Below are 21,869 nucleotides of genomic sequence, written 5' to 3' on the forward strand. Positions count from 1 at the left end.
CCGTTATAGCAGAACATCAGATACAGTTGTCTCATACCAGTTTCAGTGGAGATCTGGACTGGAATAAACAGCTAACATAATAATGCTGCACGAGGATACACCATGAAGATATGACAAGCCATAGTACAATCAGTAGTATAGCAGCATCATTAACCTTTTTTTTCTTTTTTTTCCTTTTTTTTTTTTTGTAGCTGCACTAAATTTTCCACAGACAAGAGCATTAGTAATTTTAACTTTGATTGAGAACTGCTATTATCCACTCACAGCATGTGGGAGCAAACAGGCACTTGGATAAATCACAAAAAAGAAAACCACTTAGCAAGCTGCCTTCCTCAATAACACCTTTTTCTGAAGGTACAAGGCTGAGTGCTGTAGGGAGAGTGTGTGTGAAGAGAAAAGCAAGGCTGCAACAGCGCACTGAAGCACGCTCAAGGTCAGCCCCCCTCGTGGAAGACCAAGAGGTCACGTTTTGCTTGGAAGGTATTCTGAAATGTTTAAAAAATTTAAGTAATTAAATAATTCAGCAAGTGAAAGCCATCAGGATTCTAATGCAGTGTTAATGGGGTCTTTCAGGAATCGCAAAGATCAGCTTCAAGAATGACAGAACTAGAGCCATTAGCAAGCTCATCCAGCAGAAATCATCTATCAGAGGTGAGTGTCTCCATATCCTGATGCAGAGGAGCGTGAGGAGCAGCACAGCATTCCTGCCTGCAGCCGCTGCGAGAGGCATGGGACACGTGCAGATAATCTCCTGAATTCCCTCATTTTCCTGCTGCAGACTGTCAGCCCAGGGGTGTTTGCCACCACTCAGCAGTGGATAAAGCTGGCAGTGACTCTACCAGGCTATGTGCAACAGTCAGTGGGAGGTCATCTTCTCCTCAACCGGTGCTAGGTGAGAAGCAGTTCGACCTGGTTTGTAATTTGGAATATCTCTCACATGGTCACTGAGATGAAGAGTTGATGGACAGTGTCCAGGGAACTGCAACACCATTTTGGATCGGGTATTTCCCACCGAGAGCGCAGGCAGTGCCAGCGTGGCAGAAGAGAACAAGAGTAAGGGCTCCAGCTGCTCCTCCACTGCTCATCGGCTTCTGCAGGCCTCACCTCCGTGAGGCAGCCTGGTGGTACCGGGCAGGATTCGAACTGGGCACAGTGTGGTGAGAAACAGACAATTTCATTCTCCTTGTTCAAGGCTGGGATAGCCTCCAGATTAAATTTCACCTCCTGGTAACTCCTACTGGATGCATCTGCTACCAAAGGCCTTTGGAAAGGACCTGAACCAGAGGAGGTTTGGCCCTTCACATCTGTGGTGCAGAATCCAGCGGTACATTATTCTGATTAGAAGGTCTAATACAGCTAATAGAGCATATAAAACTGTCTACTGTGTTTCATCATATATCATTTGCTGCAGCAACCTACAGCCATCCAAGCTGTTTCAGCCTCCCTCTCACAACCCTGAGAGATGTTGTCCCAGCAGAGGGGCCCCTGCGTCACCAGCACCTCAGCACTGACAGAGCAGTATGATGCCTTCAGAGCATTCAGCAGGTCCCTCACCTTTTACTGGGCATCTGAAACTGCCGTGGGGAGAGGCAGGAGGCACCCCGGGGCCTGGCTGTCCCCACGAAGAGTGGGTGACCGCCTCTGGGGCAAGAACTTCGGGAGTGCTTGGGCTGCTCAGCAGGTTGGTGCATCTCAGTGGGCTTTCTCCAGACACAACCTCCTGTCCTGTTTTGTGGTTTGGGAGGGATGTGATTCACTAGCACGCTGTGCCATCTGTGCCCTGTGATGGTGCTTAGTGCTAGGGCAGGGGTTCACTGGCCCCCCCAGGATGGTGAGAAGTGGCTTCTTGCGGGGCTGGGGAGTCACAGGGCCTGGGTCTTGCTCAGAGGGACAGGGCATCATGTGCCTCAGCACTTGGCAAGTGGCTGCAGCAGGGCAGGGGATGAAAGATGAAAGGAACAGACCTACCTGAGAAATGCAGCATCGGGCACTGCAGTGTGGGCACAGCATGGGGCTGGCGGGACTGTGGAGGCAGCAGTTGGAAACATCTACTGTGTCCCGAGCTCTAGAACAAGAAGAGCATTTTTGCTGCAGTAAAATTCAACGTTAGCTGCTGTGAGAGTGTGTTGGCTCACTCACAGGCTTGGTTACTGGCTGCCGGTACAGGACATGGTACGACCTTGATTGCTGCTGTACAGGTAGGGATGGCATGGAAAATGTAAACTGAGAACGATATATTAGAGAGCTTAAGTTAGATTTTATCTAAGCCCAGGAACAAGAGGGGAACGAATGAAGATTTCAATCTGCTTTCCAGAGTCTGATCTTTAGCTGACTGTCCATGATCGTTACATGGACAACTGTGGGATACTATGTATTGGTAGTGAGTTTATGGAGCTACTATACCCTGAGAACTAGATAGTCTTGCAAATTAACTTTTCCCATTCATAGTAGCGGCCAGAATAATGCACTCCTGTGCATTATCTGCATTATCTGGCAGATAATGCAGAGTGAGAATGAATGAAAGCGGCATGTCTGAGGGTATCTGGAAATTTAGTTAATCTGTACTCAGAAGTCATAGAGGAAAGATGTTTTATGTTCCATAACTGTAGACATACATTTGTTTGTGTGCCACTGATCTTCAGCACCAAAGATGACAAAAGTGGTGGCACTAAAATAAAAGAAAAGGTTTTCCTTGTAAGTCAGATTTTCATAGAGCTCTTTCTTGTAAGGTCACAACACAGTAGTACGCACAAGCAGCATTTTTAGGTTGTATTTCATAAATGCAGTCTACTTATACACAGAGCAAAGAAATAGATATATGAAGTTCGTGGTAAAAAAAAAAAAAAAAAAAAAGAAAGAAAAGGAAAGAAAGGGAAAAGAAAAGCAATGCTAAAATGATGCTAAAAGATTACTCCTTTTGGATGCTTCCATTATAAATCTTTCACTGTGTACATCAGTACTGGGATTTGGGGCCAGAGGTGACTGTTGTGGCATGTTGACAGAGAGCAGGTGTGTAGGATGAAAAATGTTCCATTTTTGCTTTTTCCACCCATTGACTCCTTAGCACTTCTGCACTGTGCTGTCCAAAGCAATGGTGCCGTTAAGGAGCAAGAGTCAACACCTGATTATGCAGATTATTGCTGTGGACAAGGTCTGACCTCCTGTCAGTCAGCCCTCACCCTCTGCAGCTACTCATAATTCCCCTGTGGGCTGAGAAATCCCATGTTTCAGTCCTCCATGTGACTTTTTGCAAGTCTGAGCAAGAACATCAGCTCCTGCTGTTTTGCTAGTAGGAAAGAAGTTTAATTTCTCCCACATGGTGCAAGCACTTGCACAGCTCAGAAGTGACGGAAGGCAGGAAGGATAAATTGCCCTACAGAGAGATCTCTGTCTTGTCTATAGAAGGAGCTTTGGTGGCAAGCTTAGACTAGAAGCTTAATATAGAGCTTGCTAAAGCCTGGTAGGAGGTAATGGTGGGAACTACTTTATGTGCCCATCAATAAAGCTTGCTTTGTCTTGAGCCCAGTAACTTTAATATTGAGAGTAAAATTGTACATTGCATACTTGACGATGTAGCTCTCACTGGCCAAACTTCCTGGTGTACATGATTGTGAGGATCAGGTAGAGCAATGGAAGCAGAAACCTGGCCTTCCAGCCCAGCTGTTCCAGGAGCTCTTTGTGTGACTGTAGAAGCACTTCTCTGACACTCAGCTTGTCCATCTATAAAGAGAAATGTTGGTCCTGTTCTACACCCAGTTGTAACCCTCAGAGCAGTCATTCACCTCAATGATGCTGTTGAGTGTTGAGGAACACTCAACATTTCTGCTCCTTGCTAGGTACCAGAAGATGTTTATCTCCACCTCCTCCAGAACCTGTGTGTACAGCTTATTGGTAGTTTGTACATCCTAGGAAATCATATTAAATTGGCGGACCCTGCCCAACTTATATATTACCCTAGCCTGAACATGTAGAGGCCCAGAAAGACAAGCTGCTTGTTCTTGACTGGTAACCAGAAAACATTCCTAGACCAAGCCAGACCAAGTCCTCTCCTTATCTGAAGAGTCCAAGTGCAGACCATCCACCAGACCACTACAGGTAAACAAGTAGGAGGGAAAATCATGTCTTAGCTACCTAGCCCTATATTTTCTGCAAAGGTTTCTGTCACTACCCTTCTGATTATTAATTTAGAAAATAAACTCACCCATACATTTCGGGATCTGGTTCTTCTATACCTGTAATTATGCTACCATCAAAGAGGATTTCTGTTTGGGAACAGGTATTTCTTTTTATTTCCTAAACCATGCCTTTGGATCTATTCTGTTTCATGATTACTGAGCTCTGAATTCCTCATGATGATTAGTATCACATCAGCCCAGAAATAAACTTGTATAACAGTGACACAGAACCACAGCAGCCCCTTCTCCTACCCCAAGTTCTGCTCTTTTACATTGTTAGTATCTTACAGTCTCCACTAAAGGGAAAAGGAATATTTACCTTGCACAACTTCTGACAGAGAAAAATTTACTTGGTCTGGTAGGTTTTCAGGATAGTCCCTCAGAAACTAACTCTCCTTCCGTTGATGTCCCTTAGTCTGTATGAGCTCGCTTTGGAGACAGATAAGTGTTTCCTGGTGAGAAATGTCCACGTTTAAGAGAACAGGAGGGTTTCAGGCCTAGCAGCCTGTCTGAAAAGAATCAGTATTGTACAGCTGGATGCTGCCCATCATCTCTCACTGCAAGCAACGCTGGGCTGGGTTTCAGCTGCAAAGCTGACATGACCCAGAAGGGGAGCCAGCAAGTCTTAACCATGTGAGATGAGGAAGCCTCAAACATCAAGAAAGTGTCGTTCAGCTCTCGCTGGGGGATACAAGAGTCGCGCAGTGTCGGCTCCTTTGCTTTTATCACTTCAGAGGCAGGTGAGTCAGTGCAGCGGTGGCATTTGTCAAAACTCCTCAAACTTTCAACAAGATTTTAAGGAATAGCATACTGTTTTATACAGTCTCATGGTATTTGTGTATGCACATGCACATACACATTTTCAGGCCCATGTATGACTTAGAGAATATATGCTGTTTGAATTTTATAGAACTGATGAATTTTAAAACACTTTGCTTCGTTAGAGTCACCTCTGATGCCACAGTGAGTTCTACCCAAGCAAGCATCTGTAGCTCGCTGAAGTAGACGTCTGGTAAAGTGAATGAGGCATATGCTTTTCATCTTCTACCCCTCATCATCTCCTTCATTTTCTGAGGCAGCGTAAATCAAGGCTTTGCTTATGGTGATGATTAAAGCGCTCTGGTTTATTCCAGAATTTAATATTGTTCTTAATGAGAAAAACATATTTTGAAATGCACACAGTAGTATGAAATCTATCTTGCCTTTAAAATCAGTCTTCTGCCACTGAGACAGGCACCTGTGGGGAGCAGTAGAGGAGATTATGGTTGATTTATTTTTTTTTGTCATTGTTTTTTCTGTTCATGTGTCTATGTGTTTGTGACATTTCCTTTGTTAGCACAATATTAAGACTTCTTATTTATTATGACTATTAGCTGCTGCAGCAAAACCCAACCAAGGACAGGACAAATATCCACATTAGGAGTCTTCTGTTTAATAGAGGGATGTGATGTACCAGTAGTCATAGAATGTTTTGGGTGTGACCCACAGTCTTCTGTACTCATTATAACCAATCTACTACAAACAGGGAAAATGGAAATATGGTATATATGGTACATAGATGAAAAATGCATGTCTTCCCATGGCACTTCATAGAGAATGACAGCCAAATACTGTCCTCCTTTCTGTCTCTCCAACACACGCACAAACATCTGCTGTCAAAATATACATTACTTCCAGCAGAGTTTGGTTCATCACATTTCATTACACCTGTTAAAAGACAGCTCAGTCTTTATAGTGGATGAACTTTCATAATTACTATGTATTTATGTTGTATTTGTGGGTTAATTATACAGCGCTTATGGGTTTTGACAGCTAATTACCACTAATTCATATAATGACATGTCTGATATTGAATTAGTTTCATAATGCTATATGTTACTTATCTTGCATCTACATGGTAATTGATCCAGACATGTAGTACAGTGCCAGTTATGTGAGCTTAGACAAAGTTAAAAGTTTCCAAAAACAAAGATATGGATTATCCCAGGCAATGGACAAAATTAAGCATGTTCGTTTGGTTGTAGTTATTGAAGGGTCTTCGTATCAAAGCTACAGCTAGAACTAGTTACTGCTAGGACTCCAAAGAACATAACTGCAGTATCACAATAGTCACTGTATCACATTGGTAACCAAAAAATTGTCCATATGTGCTGTCAGCTCCGTGAGTATCTGACATTGATCTATTGGTTCCCAACAGGAACAAAGTTCGGAAACAAAAGCAGCAATTCTCTTTTTCATGTGATTTTTCTGGTGCTATTGACCGGGTTTAGTTTGTGATTTCTGTTCTTAGCTAGGCATATTGCTAGGGACACTGCTATGAACACTTCCCCATCTGTCTAACTCCACTCAGCGAATACGCAGACTTCACCGTGATGCTCCAGCACAGGAAACCTGGCCCTGCTGACCCGCACTTGGGAAATATGATGAAGAACTGCCTCCTCCCGAGGTTCCAGGGCCATCGCCAGCAATTTTGCTGCAGCAGTGTCATACTAAGCAGGAGCCTGTCCTTGGCCTGCTGGATGTTGTACACCACGTGGGCTGTCAGTAATTCACTTCTCCTGCACTTGCAGCGAGCGTGCCGGCCAGATGGAAATCCCACACTGGCAGCCCCCAGCAGCAGTCTCGTGCCACTAGCACAAAGCTCTCACCGTCACGAGACATTATTCAACGTTAGGAAGGACTCACAGTTGCCTTCGCTAGTGATAAAACTATTTGTTCTGTCACAAGATTTTCCTTCCAAGCAAGTCTGGAGCCATTGTGTGATTCATTGCTTTTTTTTTTTTTTTTTTAAATCAGCTAGAAATTGGACATATATTCACTAAGGCTTAATCTGAAATCTTTTGCTCACAGCAGAAACCATTTCCATTGATTTCAAAGGGCCTTGGATCAATCTTCAACGTCTTTAATACACCATTAAGTTTAGTCTGCCAGATTTCTTCATTTGGGCCATTATGAACTGCAGAACAGCTGTGTACAGAACCAAGTCACGTGGAGATCAAATAAACCCCATTGACATCAGTCTCCTGACAGGAATAGCAGCAAGAAGCAAATAATGACTTGAAAAACAATGCATGTACAGTGACATTTAGCTTGAATAAAGTGATTGTCTCCATATAAATACAAATAGCACCATTTCCCAGAGCTGAATAATGATATTCATCAGCAAATATTTGTGTGTCTCTGACAATATCTCTAAGCAGCAAGATGAGAAATTGAGATGGAAAATGCATTTGCAGGTGAGAATTCAGTGTAGATTTTTTTTTTTCTCACAGTTTTTCTCAACGCATTTGGGAGACCTCGACAAGCAGATGCTTCCTTTCCTAGATATTGGTTGAAATGTGAAATAACAAAATTATAACAGACCATGGCATAATAGGCTCCTGCCAAAAGTTTCCTGATCCCACTACTCATGCTGTGTTATACTGCAAGCTGCAAGCCTGGAAACACTCCTCAGATTTAAAAAAACTAAAGCATCCAAGTAATTCAGAGGCTTTGTTCCTGTTTTCAGAAAGGATTTATGCACCCATCAGCCAGTGCTTCACAATCTTCTATGAGAGTTAGGGTTTTATGGACCAGGGTTTCTTCTCAATTGGAGTTAAGTGACTTAGGCATCTTTAATAATGTAACTCCTGTATAATGGGCTTGTTCCTCTGTATGGGGAACTTCTATATGAGGCAAAGCATTGCCAACAGGTCGACGGAGGTGGTCCTTTCAATCTACTCAGCACTGGGGAGGCCACAACTGAAGTACTGCATCCAGTTCTGGGCCCCTCAGTACAAGAGAGACCTGGACAGACTGGAAAGAGTCTCCAGCAGAAGGCCACCGAGATGATGAAGGGACTGGAGCACCTTTACCATGAGGAGAGGCTGAGAGAGCTGGGACTGCTCAGCCTGGAGAAGAGGAGGCTTGAGGGATCTTATCAATGTCTATAAATACCTGAGGGGAGGATGCAAAGAGGATGGAGCCAGGCTCTTTACAGTGTTGCCCAGCCGCCAGGACAAGAGGCAATGGGCACAAACTGGAGCACAGGAGGTTCCCTCCTGAACATCAGGAAACATTCCTCGACTGTGAGGGTGACAGAGCGCTGGCACAGGTTGCCCAGAGAGGTGGTGGAGTCTCCTCCTTGGAGACCTTCAAAGCCACCTGGACGTGGTCCTGGGCAGCCTGCTCTGGGTGTCCCTGCTGGAGCAGGGGTTGGGGCAGGTGGCCTCCAGAGGGCCCTGCCAACCTCAGCCATTCTGGGAGTCTGTGTTTTTGTGAATGAGTGCACAGACTCAGACCCTTTAGGTAGGAGAAAGAAGACTGAAGATTCAGCTGATGGCAACAGAGATTTAAAACAACAGGTGACACAGGGAAGGCGGCTAGGTGACAACTGACAACTGTTCACCATAGCCAGCAACTGTTCCCTAAGAGGTGCAGTCTCAGGACCGTGTTTAGGTTCTCTTTAAGAAAGGCTATAAACCACTGAGGATGAAGTAGGATTTCAGACAGGGGCCAAGAGCCAAGCACAGTTCATGAAGGGGCTACACTGCAGCTGAATTTCCAGTGCTCACTCAGCATTCATGCATTGGGGGCTGCAGGACGGGTCAGTCCCCTCGTCCTTACAACTGCCTGCGTGCAGTAAGTGAACATTAGGCTTGCAACCCTCATTGGGAACTTCAACTCAAAGAGTAACAGTAAGGATTGCCATCTGGGGAGAAAACCCAGCTGTAGATGCTTCAATGACTTTTCCTAGCTATATTAGATGTAGTTCTCTTATGCCTCAGGGGACTTTTTAAGATGCTCCAGTGTGGTGCTTTAATAGTTTGCAAATGAAACAGGCTTCTTTATAATGCAGGATTTTTAAAAAAATACTTTTTCCCTCACAGGATTTTCCCTAGCAAAACTGGCTTTATTTACAACAATTTTACAATGCATGACTTTTGTTCCAAAAGGACTATGGGAGGAGAGTCACAGCTAGGCCGTTCTGCTTCTAGTAACAAAACAAACAAAAGATTGTATTAGTTCAAAGGATACTAACTTTCAAAATCACTCATTATTTAAAAAGTTGTGGTTCCTGAAGCTCTACGAATGAACTTCCATTCTCTGGAAAAAAAGAGTAAGTCATTAATCAAAAGGTTTTAAATACTGGATTTTCTTTTTGTAAGTCCACTTGAAAGGGAGAAAAAGATTTCTTGCTTAGAGAGATTAATCTGCTAGTGACCAAGGGGACACTGAAATATTTTGTCCCTGGTCTATTTTTTGAAGTTTTTGTGTTTGTTTTTTTTTTCTCCAGAAAATATAAAGTGAACTCCTCTCCTCCCAAGTCCTCCAGCTCCTTGATGATACTCAATTTCCTCAAAACACCAAGACATTATCTAGCCTCTTCCCAGCTAGGAAATGGGGATCTCTTCCTGTGGCCTTCCAGTTTCATGACAGCATAGCCCCGACAGTTAGAATCCCTGGCTATGGTTTTTGAAGGCATATGTGATTGCATTTCATTTGTCTTTGGGAAAATGTTGCTGGACTTGTGGATGGAGCTGCATCTTAGCTGCTGCCTCCCTAAGGAGGGCTGTAGGTGCTGGAAACAGCAGGGTCCTCTTCCCTCCCTTCTACGAATTACACTTAGCTGGCAATGTCTAACGTGGCATCTCGTTATCTGAGCTGTCCTCCCACCTGTATTTTATCTGATTGCTGATCTTAGTCATGCAGGTCAATGATAAACAGTCTGAATGGAAGTTGGAGCAGTAGGAGGAAGGGTAGTGGAGGGCCCCACGGATCCACCAAAGCTCAGCATGGGCGCTCTTTCCTTCTGCACGTGTGTGTGTGCTTCTAAACCATTCAGTAAAACCACTCAGAGATCAGTGCCATGGTCAGTCTTATAAAATAACATAAGGGAAAAAAATTAACTGTTAAAAAATTAATTAAAAAACACAGGAGAAGGAATGTTGGCAACCCAACATCTTTTAAAGATGCATGCACAGAGGTAAACAGAAAATTCAGAGAAAGGGCTTCTTTAGTGATGAAAAACATTTAGAAATGTAGAGTTGGGTAAGATGGTCTGAACCATAGGCTTTCTAAAAATAAAATAAATACTATAAATAAATAAATCAGAGAACAACCTGTCTGTGTGAGAGTAACAGCTAGGCATGAACATTGCAGGAGTCAGCAACCTGCGCAGACCATATTTTTCTTTCCCAGACAAGAGGTTAAGTGTGCAGGTTACATGTCTCCTGGCTATAGCTATCTACTAAATTAGGAAGTCAGCAAGGATCAAGAGCCCCTTCTCTGTACTGAGGCAAGATCTGCTGATAAGCACAGCTCTGAAGGTTGTTGCCTCAGGGCAACCAAACAAGCTGGTGTGCTTCTGCTAACAGATGCCCTATGTACCAGGGAAGGGCTTGTCAGTTAGCTTTCATCAGGTTAGCTCACATGACAAGGCTGTTTCTCATCATTTACATCAATTTTACCTTCCTCAGTCCTGCTCGTCATGCCAAATAGCAGCTCCAAATATCCATAACTCTCTTTCCAAGAAAGCAGAGACAAAAGGAGGTCTCTCTGCCACAGCTTAACGTGAAAGGCAGCACTTGAAAGTTTTAGCAGCAATATGGTTATACAACTGATTATTAAAAATTCTGTCCAAAAAGTTTGCAGATCCAGCTACTCATGTCTCCTGGCTCCTGCATATGGGGAGATATAGCCTGCAGTGTTCATAGGGTTAAACAGTTCAGGATTTAAGTTAGTGCAGGAAAAGGGGAACGTGAAGTCAGCTGCAATGAATGACCTGAAACTTAAACGAGTATTTGTGTACTATAAAACAAAGAGACTTTTTAAATGTACAGTGTTAAGAGTCTAAAGTGTTATGACAAGTAGTAATGAGTTTTAAAGTTAGTTTTTTTAATTTGAATAGTGTCTCTAAAGCAAATTATTACAAATGAGGCATCTCCTCGAGTTGTTCATGGAGAAATCTGGGTATTTTACCTGCACAGAGGATTTTACATGTATTTAACTAAAGACAGGATGAAATCCACATTGAGTCCTAGTTTGTATCAGATTGCAGGCTCAGCACCGTCTTATGAGCTTGCACTGCCTAAGATTGAGTAATTTTTGTATTAAAAGCAGATAAAAAATGAGTAGTCATCTGTGAATGATAATTATACCACTGGTTGTGGGAGGAAGCATGGTTTGAAGATCGTCACTAATTGTTGTTTCTCATTTGCATGTGCCAAGATCTACACCAGAAAACCTTAGCTCTGAAGTGTGATCCTGAAAGGATTTCTTTAAAATTTGCTTTGCAGAGCTCTCTGCTTGGGGTCTTTCATTGACTACAGATCAGATTGATTCAGGCCCCGATTTGCAATGATTAGGCAAAAGGGTGCATTTTCAAACGTCACTGTAAAAACTCATCCTGAGATTCATGAATGAGCTTAAAACTGGTGTACATCAATTTGACTTAAGTAGGTTTATGACCTGTTGAAAACAATGAATAAGCCCACCCTAGGTATTGACTAACAGTTTCATATAATCCGTATTTCAGATTAGAGTGGTAATTGTTTTCAAATATAATGATCTTGGCATTGCCAACATGACACAAGCATTATGATGTGGATGGGAAGAGCCTGTAGAAAGCTGAATATCTTTCCCTGGAGAAAGCACGCGCACCTGGCGTGTGCCAAAACCAAGTGCTCATACTTACATACAGCCAAAAATGGCCTGAATGAGCACTTGGTTTTGTGCCCTTGACAGGCAAGAGGCCATGGTCGGCACCTTGTCACTCCGAGGAGGTGGTGGGTAGGCTGCCAGTGTCACCAGGTGTGGTGAAGCCACTGACACCATGGCACCAGGGTGCCGGGTTCCTCCACCCCCAGGTCCCCAAGCTGGCCCACAGAGGTGGGTTTGACTCACATGCTCTGGTCTGAGCAACAGGTTGGCTCATTGACTGACTGTGGGCAAGCAATATGTGCCCCTTTTATACTTGTTATATCTTCTCCCATTTCCCGTCCCTCCTTTTCACCAGCCTTGAACGTCCCTTCCTCCATCCCAGTCCCCTCCCAGATGGACAAACCTGCCTGAATTACCTTCTGTGCCTTGGTCCCAGTTTGGTAACATGCATACCCAAATCTGGTATTTCTGACACAATTTTGTAGGCAAGCTCAGCAATACGTTCAGTTACCGATGTGGTGACCAAGGTGCTGTGGCTATTGCAAGGTTGTGGACTCCTAAGGGTCCCCACAGCCCTGGCAATCTTTGCTACACAGGCATGCTGGAGAGCAGGCTGCAGGCCATTATAGCCTTGATTGTAACATACTGCACTCTGGCTATTTATGTCAGGGTGAGTATATATATCAGCATTAGTCAGACAGAGATACAAATAGACAAATAGCCAAGCCTCCACATACCTTGCTTGGCGCCGAGCCCCTCTGATGAAACTGCATGCTGCTTAGGTCACCGCTGCAGAGTGAAAATCTGACTTGAAGGTCAAATTTGTACCTCAGTTCATACAAATGTTATAGTAATTTTGTTCTGGGCCTCATTCAGTCTGCGTTGAAGAAGGCTGCATCCCTAAACCTGAGGCCCATAATGCAGCTAGAACTTCCCATAGACAGGCTGAAAATTTCTGATCTAGCATCAAAATAGCCACTTCATTTAATTCTCCTGTCTATCTCAGTTTACTCTGTTGTGAGGCAGTCTCAGCCCACCTTCTGATAGTTTGCCTTCAATACAGTCAGCATCAAAAATCTCATGCTGTGAGTGTGAATACGAGCTGTTGGTGACTGCAGAATTTTATCTTGCTGGCAATCCTTCCACGGATTGGTGTGATTCTGACCACCTCCATTTGGTCAGCTCTTGGGTACCACTTTTTGCAATATGATGTTGTAAACAGCATCAAGTGGCTATAAATTGTAGTTAATTAAGACTGCTGCTGTAACATTACCTCTGCAGCACTGAGGTCCTCAGAAACCCAGAGAAACACCAGCATGCCAGAATACAATACAAGGTACTTGGCACCTGTAATCCTCAATTAAAATCAGCTCTCTCAGTTGGCTATGAAGGAGTCCAGAAAGTCTTGACTTTACAAGAGTAAAGTACAAGGATGATCCGGAAAGTTGCAAAATCTTGCAATCTATCTTCAAAGTGAAATGCTTGAATTTCAGTGCTTTTTGTGTTGAACTTGGAAGAGCCACCCTCTTTGAGATAATAAGGAGGAGTACTGGAAGTTTAACATCTTTCCATAGCTTGAAATATCAACATTATCATAAATGCACTAAGTAATATTTTCCATAAGCTAACCACCTGTTTCACAAAGCACATTGCAGTTCTTGCTCTTCACAACTATGAAGATGGAAATACTGAAAGTGAAAAGCGCTCAGACCAATTCAGAGTGTAACAAAGTCATATTGACCTATTGATGCCAAAAGCATGAAGTACCATAACTGCACAGTGCCTTAATTGCTTAAAGGCAATGTAAAATCGTGGATATAAAGGAACTAACCCTTCTGCACACATATGTGCATGCACATGCACACAGGCACATGCACACATGCAGTGCCAGCTGTCCTTGTTCTCTGCAAGTGATGTTATTCTATTTCTTATGAAGCAGTGAAAAGTCCAGTGGTCAAGGAGTTGGAGTCATCCCATCCACTTGTCTATTAGAAATTCAGAGTATTCTGCCATGTGGCAAAATATTCTTCTTCTGTTGAGACAATGGAGAGATTTCCTGGCAGGAGCAGACATGGACATTGCCATCTCATAGCTTAAACCTGTCCTGTTGTTTTTAGGGAACAATTAATCATCCTTTTCTCCCCTTCTCCTTCCCATACAGCACTCAGTGCCATTACCAATAATCAGCTAATATGCAATGTGATTGATTCTCATTTGGAGGAACTCACACAGGCTTCTCCCACCAAACCAGTAAAATCAGTCTCTGTGTGAGATGACTGACAGCCTGAAGGGATACAAGCACAAGCCATAAGCATGGCAGTGCTTTTAGTGAGAGTACTTTAAATAAGATAACTATGTTATTAATGATGCTTCCCAGAAGTGACTTATAAAACCACAGTCGATCACTATAGTGATAGTAATACTATATATAGCAACTATGTGGTCCCTGGCACTGGTCAGGGGTTGACAGGTACCTCAAAAGACAGCAAACAAAGAATTAAAATACAAGATCTACAAAATGTGTGACGACAATCACACCTGCATTTTTAAAGATTAATGATAAGTAGCATTTAAATCCTGCCCTATATTAATAAGCAAGGTCAGTCACTGCCATCCAGTAAAGTCACTTCCCATTTTAGAACCCCACCTCTTTTCTGGGCCAAAATATTTTGTATAGGGTGCCTTCTAATTCAAAAGCAAAGAGATGAAAGCTGCACAAGCGAGGACAGTGAGGGATGGGGCATGCACACTGAACCTGGCTGAGCTACTGGAGGTAGAGACTGAGGTTGGAGCAGAAGGTCAGGGGAGTCTCAAGCTAGTCTGGCACAGGGAGGTAAGGGTTAAGGGACTGCACGTGCTCTGGGAGGCAGGAATTATGATTGGATCCTATAGGATGCTTGGATCCTACAGGATGGCTTGGAAAATGGGGAGCAGCAAGGGGCCAAGCAGCAAGACAAAGAAAATCTCTGTTGTACCATCCCACTGGGAGTGTGGTGGGAAGCACTAGGTCTAAGCAAGGTAGTGCTGGTCTGTCCTGAGGATGGGAGCTCACCAGAGCTGCCAGCTTTGCCACCACCTTGAGCAACCTGTGCAACAGCTCCAAACACTCTGACTCAGCCAAAAAACTGTCTGCTGTGTCCTCACCTTGGTGAAAACTGGCTGGTAGTGCCAGGACCTGTCTGCACCAGGCCAGAACCTCTCTGATGCGCCTCTGCCATGAGTAGGATAAGTGCCCATACCGTAAGACTGCCTCATAATGTGTGAAAGGGACGAGAAGAGGGCAGGCTTAAGCCATAGAGGAAATCTTCGGCCTGACATCTCCAGATTTTTCAGCATTTAAATATACTTCCCTAATTAACTTTGGTTTAATACAGTTCTTGTATGTGGCATTTATATTGTCTGAATTGCTAAGGGCTCATTTCCTATAAAGAATGTGGGAATTAAAATCAAATAACTCTTCTGTGTTGGTCTTTGACATGACACTCTGTGTCCGCCTGGTCTGAGGTACCTGCAAGCTTGTCTTCTGCAGGGAGGATGCTTTGTTTATATTTCTACCCTGACTTTAATTATTGCAGTGATTTTCCAAAGAAAAAATCATACCTGCTGAGCAGTGAGCAGACTTAATAAACTCCCCCATGTGATCAGCAGCATCCTTTTTTCTAATGGAAACCATGGCACTTGGGCCTGACAAAGTGCGATGGGTTTTGTTTAAAGACAAGTTCATTAAGGAAGTAAACTATTTTTTTCAGAGTATCTTTGTGGTGGTGCAAAGAGGGAGGGCAGAGCTCAGAAAGGTTATGTTGGTATGAAAGGCCATCTGGGATTTAAAACTCATGTTCTGTTTGCTTACAGTCTGCAATGATGCAATGAAACAGATCTTCTTTCCTAGGGCTGATCTGCAAAGTACAGCGCTTTTTTTTTTTTTAAGTTTCCATTTTTGATTGTTCCTCATTTGGCTCATTCAGAAGATGGCACTCCAATTTCTGAATAAGAGTGTATGTACAGACCGAAGCAGCTGACTAACTTTACATTCATAATTTCTCATTCAGACTCTTAATTACTCATTAGCTTGCATATGCAAACTCTCTCTCAGAGCCTAACCCAAGTCCCACTGGTGTCAATGAGAATGGGTTTTACCTATCAAATTTACCCATCTAAAAATCAGGCATGTATTCTAAGAGCAAGTATGGAAGAGCCACTTGTAGTCAAAATTAAGGAAGATCAATGTTTCCAGGGGGTGATTCATACCATCTGCCTTATAGACTTATCTCGAGAGGGGACAAATATGTTTCTGGCAGCAGCTATCTCAATCTACTCCTCATCAAGGGAGCCTACACAACTAGCCTAGAGGACTCCTTACTTTTGGATAAGTGAAGCCAGGGAAAGGAATCTTTTGGTTTATTTTAATGGCAAACGATTCAGGCTTTCAGTCTACTACACCTTTTATGAGGAGATTTTACAAACAAGAACGCAAGGCCCTGGAGGGTATCTCAAGTTGCATCCCACAGGTTGCTAACTCTGTCCTCAGTCAGCATTTGGGTTGCATGGAAAGGACTTACATGTTTTCACAAAATAAACACCTGAAACAAAATTAAACTTTTGTTTAAGGTATATACATATATGTTTATATATATATAATTTGTGTATTGCACTGCAATGGACTGCCTGACAGGCATCACAATTTGATAGAAATCTCAAAGCAAATGCAAAAGCTTTTTGTCTGTCTCCTCCAAAGACACGCACAGTGGGATATGTGAAATGTCAGGAATAATTAGCCAAAACTATATAAGCTCCTAGCAACACTAATGTGCTGTGTAAAACTAAGTGTTCACCATAAAGCTTTAAACATTGTTTGAAAGCTGCATGTTAAAGGTAACCTGAGTAATTTTTAAGTACTCTTTCCGAGATATTAATAAAGTCATGGATATGAAAAAGCAGAATAGAAAACTATGAAATTCTGGCATGTCTATGCTGATGTAGGCTGCTCCGTTTCTTTTTTCAAAGATGATATAGAAGTAATTGATCCCTTTCCTACAGCAATTAAAGTGAAAAGGCAGATTTCCTGAACTTTTCATCTGCTGGAGCCTATTTAACAAGCAGGCAAAGACTAGCTGCCAGTATCCATAATTAACAGAGATCACAGAAATGTTTGTTGGAAGGGATCTCTGGAGGTCTTCTAGTCTAACTTCCCACTTTAAGTGAGATCTTCAAAGTCAAAGGAGAAATAAACACTTCATGCCAGCAGAAAAACCTGGCCCAAAATGCCCTTTAGAAATGAGAAAGAAATGAATGCAGAGGAAAAGGGGAAGAAAAGGAAGGAGAGAAGAAAAGAAGGAAAAATGAACAAAATTTTTATTTGAGGTGCTAATATTAGAAGTGCAGGATTTTGCCAAAAAATTGAATTTCCCTAAATTTGCTAAAAGATGTATTTTTATCTTCTAGGAAAACAATAAGCAGGAGAAAACCTGGAAGCTTTTTGCTGCACTGTTGAATATGGAGATATAAAAACTTTTGTACCTGGAGCATCTCTGTCCCTCTTTCCAATGGGTGACTTCTGAAGCTGGAACTACCCCGCTACCTGAAGCAGCCACTTCTTTCACTGTGCATCTTGCAGGGGGAAAATGAATTTCACAAATTGCACCACTGAAGCCAATGTGGCTGCAAAGCCAAAACTGTAACTGAAAAGATGCTTGTTACCCTGACCTTGGCCACAATCACAACCCTGACTATGCTGCTGAATTCTGCTGTGATTGCGGCAATCTCCACAACCAAGAAGCTCCACCAGCCAGCAAATTATTTAATATGTTCGCTAGCTGTGACAGATCTCCTTGTTGCTGTCCTTGTCATGCCCTTGAGTATCACTTACATAATGATAGACAAATGGACTTTGGGATACTTCATCTGTGAGATCTGGCTTAGCGTCGACATGACCTGTTGCACGTGTTCGATTCTTCACCTGTGTGTCATTGCTCTGGACAGGTACTGGCAATCACAGATGCCATCGAATATGCCAGGAAAAGAACGGCCAAAAGGGCTGGGCTGATGATAGTTACCGTGTGGACTATTTCCATTTTCATATCCATGCCCCCTTTGTTTTGGAGAAATCACCACAGCGTCAATATTCCCAGTGAGTGCCGCATTCAGCATGATCACGTCATCTACACTATTTATTCCACATTCGGGGCATTTTATATACCTTTGACTTTGATCCTGATTCTGTACTACAGGATCTACCATGCTGCAAAGAGCCTTTACCAGAAGCGGGGTTCGAGCCGCCACCTCAGCAACAGGAGCACCGACAGCCAAAACTCTTTCGCCAGCTGTAAGCTCACACAGACGTTCTGCGTCTCGGACTTCTCCACCTCCGACCCAACCACAGAGTTTGATAAAATCAACGCGTCCGTGAGGATCCCTCCTTTCGAGAATGACCTGGACCTGGCTGGTGACCGGCAGCAGATTTCCACCACACGGGAGCGAAAGGCTGCTCGCATTTTGGGACTGATCTTGGGTGCTTTCATTTTGTCCTGGTTGCCCTTTTTTATCAAGGAGCTGCTGGTGGGCCTCCACGTTTGCACTGTGTCTCCAGAAGTAGCAGATTTCTTGACCTGGCTTGGATATGTCAACTCCCTTATCAACCCTTTGCTATACACTAGCTTTAATGAAGATTTCAAACTGGCCTTCAGAAAGCTCATCAGGTGTCGAGAACATTCTTAAAAGTACTGGGAGACGATGATGATGACATGACTCCTGGCCTTAAGAATGAGAAAAATAATTTGACTATTGTCATTTCCTTTGACAAAGGGAAAAAGGGATTTTTGTGTTTGCCTCTTTGCTTGACTTCTCTCTAGCCTGTAAATTTGTTTTGCTGTTTTTTTACCTCTGGTGTTATTCATGGTAAAGAATTTGAAATAAATTTATTCTACAAAGAAACAGATTTTTTAGCAATGAAACAAACAAACAAACATTAGATAGTCATGTTTACGGCATTCTGTGTAATCAATGATTTGAGAAGAAAACAACAATATTCACATTTCTTTTATACTTTTTTAATTTAAGAAGCGAATGTCTAACTTAACATGCACTGTAGTAATATGAAGACTTATAAACTGAATCCCATATATATGCATTCAAAATTAATAAACACTTCATGGTCATAACATCTAAACAGAAAATCTTTACTGTGGCATTTTGAAAAAACTGTAACAATTTTTTAGGATAGTAGCCACCATTTCCAGCATAGGTTACAGCAAAATAAACAATTTTTCTTCTTACCCCCACAGAAATACACTGCCAGAACAGAAAACAAAGTTCAGGTCATGTCTTCTAAAAGCAGATCCCACTTTGTAGTCCAAAATAATCATGTAAGTGGCTCTTTTTTTGTGCAAATTTCCTGATTTATGTTAAAAGTGTTGGACAGAGTCTGAAGTTTGTTTAACAACTGAGAAAACGCAGCTATCAAGTGTCGTGCTTGTACGACCAGCTGCACATCTGACTGGTCACCTTTTAATACCACTGTTTATTACCGTATTTCTTCAGGGCTCAAGCCTTGTGCCTCGGTCGGCTGTGGGGTGGCATTAATTCAGTTTTTCCCCACTTCCTGTGGACCTTGCAGTGCACAACCCCATGGATCGAGCAACCTTACCCCGCAGACTCAGAGAGTCGCGTGTCTTCTCAGAAGGCCAGTAATGTATGGTGTTCAGAAATATCATCTAAAAAACAAGTTACTTTCTATTTGAACAGCATCAGCAGAAAAAGAAATAAAGAAAAAAAAAAGATAGGGAAAAGAACTTTTTAAAATAGCAGTCTATTGTATGCATGTCTGTCTTATCTTCATCTTACAATTCACAATGGCATTCTTGAAACTTAACCTATGATCAAGTCCTCTAGCAGGATTTCTTGTTTTGGCAGTCCACCAAGGAGTTACTTCCCTTGTCCAGACAGCGACAGAGTCCTTCGTATGCTGTCTTCTGTGATTATGGAAGTTGAAATGCCCTGGTTCAAACATTTTGGAAATCAGGCTGGGAAGAGACAAAATCAAAACTAAGAATCTGGTACTGTCCATTAGTAAATCCTAAATACTGCTTAGATATTGATTACTTATCTTGCACCATAATCTTTCCCCGTCCGTTTTTCTGGACAAATTCTTTTTGAATTAAACCAATATACCATACAGAAAATATCACATATATCAAGCTGACATGCAATAACAGTGAACTACAGCATGGCAGCTCCAAATCCATCAAAACAAATATTAGAGGTAGCAGAAATGTTGTAACAGCACTGGAAGCCAGCCCTGAAAAATGTTTTGAAAATTTACAGCACAACGATCATTTTTCTTATCAAGAGTCAAGGAAGTGTAAGTAACATGAGTAATAAACTCCAGATGGAGCTGAGAAATTACATCCTTATTTCTGAAGGAAAGCGTTCAGTTGGAAAGATGCAGTTCTGCAAGCCGAGTGTAAATCAAATCTGAAGGTGACAAAAGTGTGACCTGCTTACCCACATTCAGTGGGACTCTGCTTCAAGGACTACAAGTTTCCCATGCCTATATTTAGGAGACTTATCTCCAGCTGCCCTTCTGAAGCTCTCATCTCTGCTGCCTGCCCCATCTGCTTTTGAGTTCCCTACTAGTTAATATCTAAAAAGAGGGAAAAAACAATCATCCCAACCACTGAGAATGTCTTCCAGTGTGGAAGCCCAGCGATCCATAATGGTTTTTCCCTTTCTCAACTTGTTGGAGATGGAAACTGTCAGCTGAAGCTGGGAACAGTGGCCTGACCCTGCTCATCCGTAAAATTCCCAAAGCAGCTTCACAGAGTACTTACACTGTCATGGAAAAAATGGCTGAAGGACCAGAAGTGATGAGCATGATCTCCATAGTAGCTACTGCAGGTAGGTAGACATATTTCAGACAGGTATGAAAGCAGTAAAATAGAGGGGCTGCATTATCTTCGTTTCTAGCGGTCTTTCTAGTATCTGATCTGCACTATTATCACTCAAACCACCAATCAGTGTCAGGTTGAAGACTGTGTTTAGATTTAATATTTAGAGGTAATTAACAGGAAAAAACAGATGGCTGGCTAATTTTCGTGCCTCCCTGTTAAATAAAGACTCACCATTCACTGCCAGCTGACTACTGCTTTTCTAATTAAGTCATTAGCTAAACACAGAGCTATGTTTTCTAACAAATGCCACTGATGATGAAGATGTCCTGTACATTTTCCACACGCACAAAGTCAGGAACAGTTTAAAGTACTGTTTACTTATAACAATTTAACTTGACCAGAAATTACCTGTTATCTGACAGAAATAAAAACCTTTGCTAGTCTGGCACCATTATTTGGCAAGCTTTTTTATTTTTCTTTGTATTAAGTACTTGCTGATTTTACAAAAGGTTTGGAGACATCTCCTGAGCTTAGATTTCTTGTCTGTGGCAACTCCCCATTCATCCCTGTCCTGGACTGGGCCCAGCCGCACCATGCCCTGCAATGCAAGCTCTTCCCAGCAAGCTCTTAATGAAACATCCAAGACCTTCACACAACATCCACCTTAGCCTCTCTGAAATGTTTCTCCTCTCTGAAATGTTTCTCCTTTTCTCCTCAAAGTCTTTTTCCCTGATTTTCCTTGCTCAGATCTCTTCCTACCTTTCTTCCTGTCTGTCTTGAAAGGTTTCTCTCCACATCAATCCCCACTCTCTACAGCAGGCTACATACTTTTGGTGGGTACTGTTTCCTACTATTTACACCCCCAATTCACCATCCCAGCTTTGGATTTCTGACTCCCTCTAATCCCAAATTTAATGTGGTCCTGCTGGAACAAGGCTCCACGCTCTCCTCCCATCTCAGCCCGGGTCTCAGTGCTGTTAGCAAGATTCTCATGGTCATGGGTGTTCAAGTCTGACAGTTTTTACTCTCTCTTGCATGTGCTCCACATCTTCAGGGAATATTCTCTCTTTGTAAGCAGACAGTGCTTTGCAGTGAGTTTGTATATCCTTAGCCCTGAAGAACTCACCCATCAACCAGCTGGCCTGCTCAGAAGACATACTCTTCAAAT

General features: G+C 42.7%; 1 protein-coding gene across 1 annotated transcript; it reads left to right on the top strand.

Annotated features, from left to right (window-relative positions):
• Positions 1-566: 566 nt before the first annotated feature.
• Positions 567-18,907, top strand: HTR1E (5-hydroxytryptamine receptor 1E). The gene is given in 4 exon segments (XM_040550677.1): positions 567-1,681; positions 17,259-17,483; positions 17,486-17,800; positions 17,803-18,907. Coding segments are annotated over 3 exon segments (1,089 nt in total). The 5' UTR covers positions 567-1,681; positions 17,259-17,437; the 3' UTR covers positions 18,531-18,907.
• The last annotated feature ends 2,962 nt before the right edge of the window (positions 18,908-21,869 follow it).

The sequence above is a fragment of the Cygnus olor genome, chromosome 3, assembly GCF_009769625.2.
Source record: "Cygnus olor isolate bCygOlo1 chromosome 3, bCygOlo1.pri.v2, whole genome shotgun sequence".
NCBI lineage: Eukaryota > Metazoa > Chordata > Aves > Anseriformes > Anatidae > Cygnus > Cygnus olor.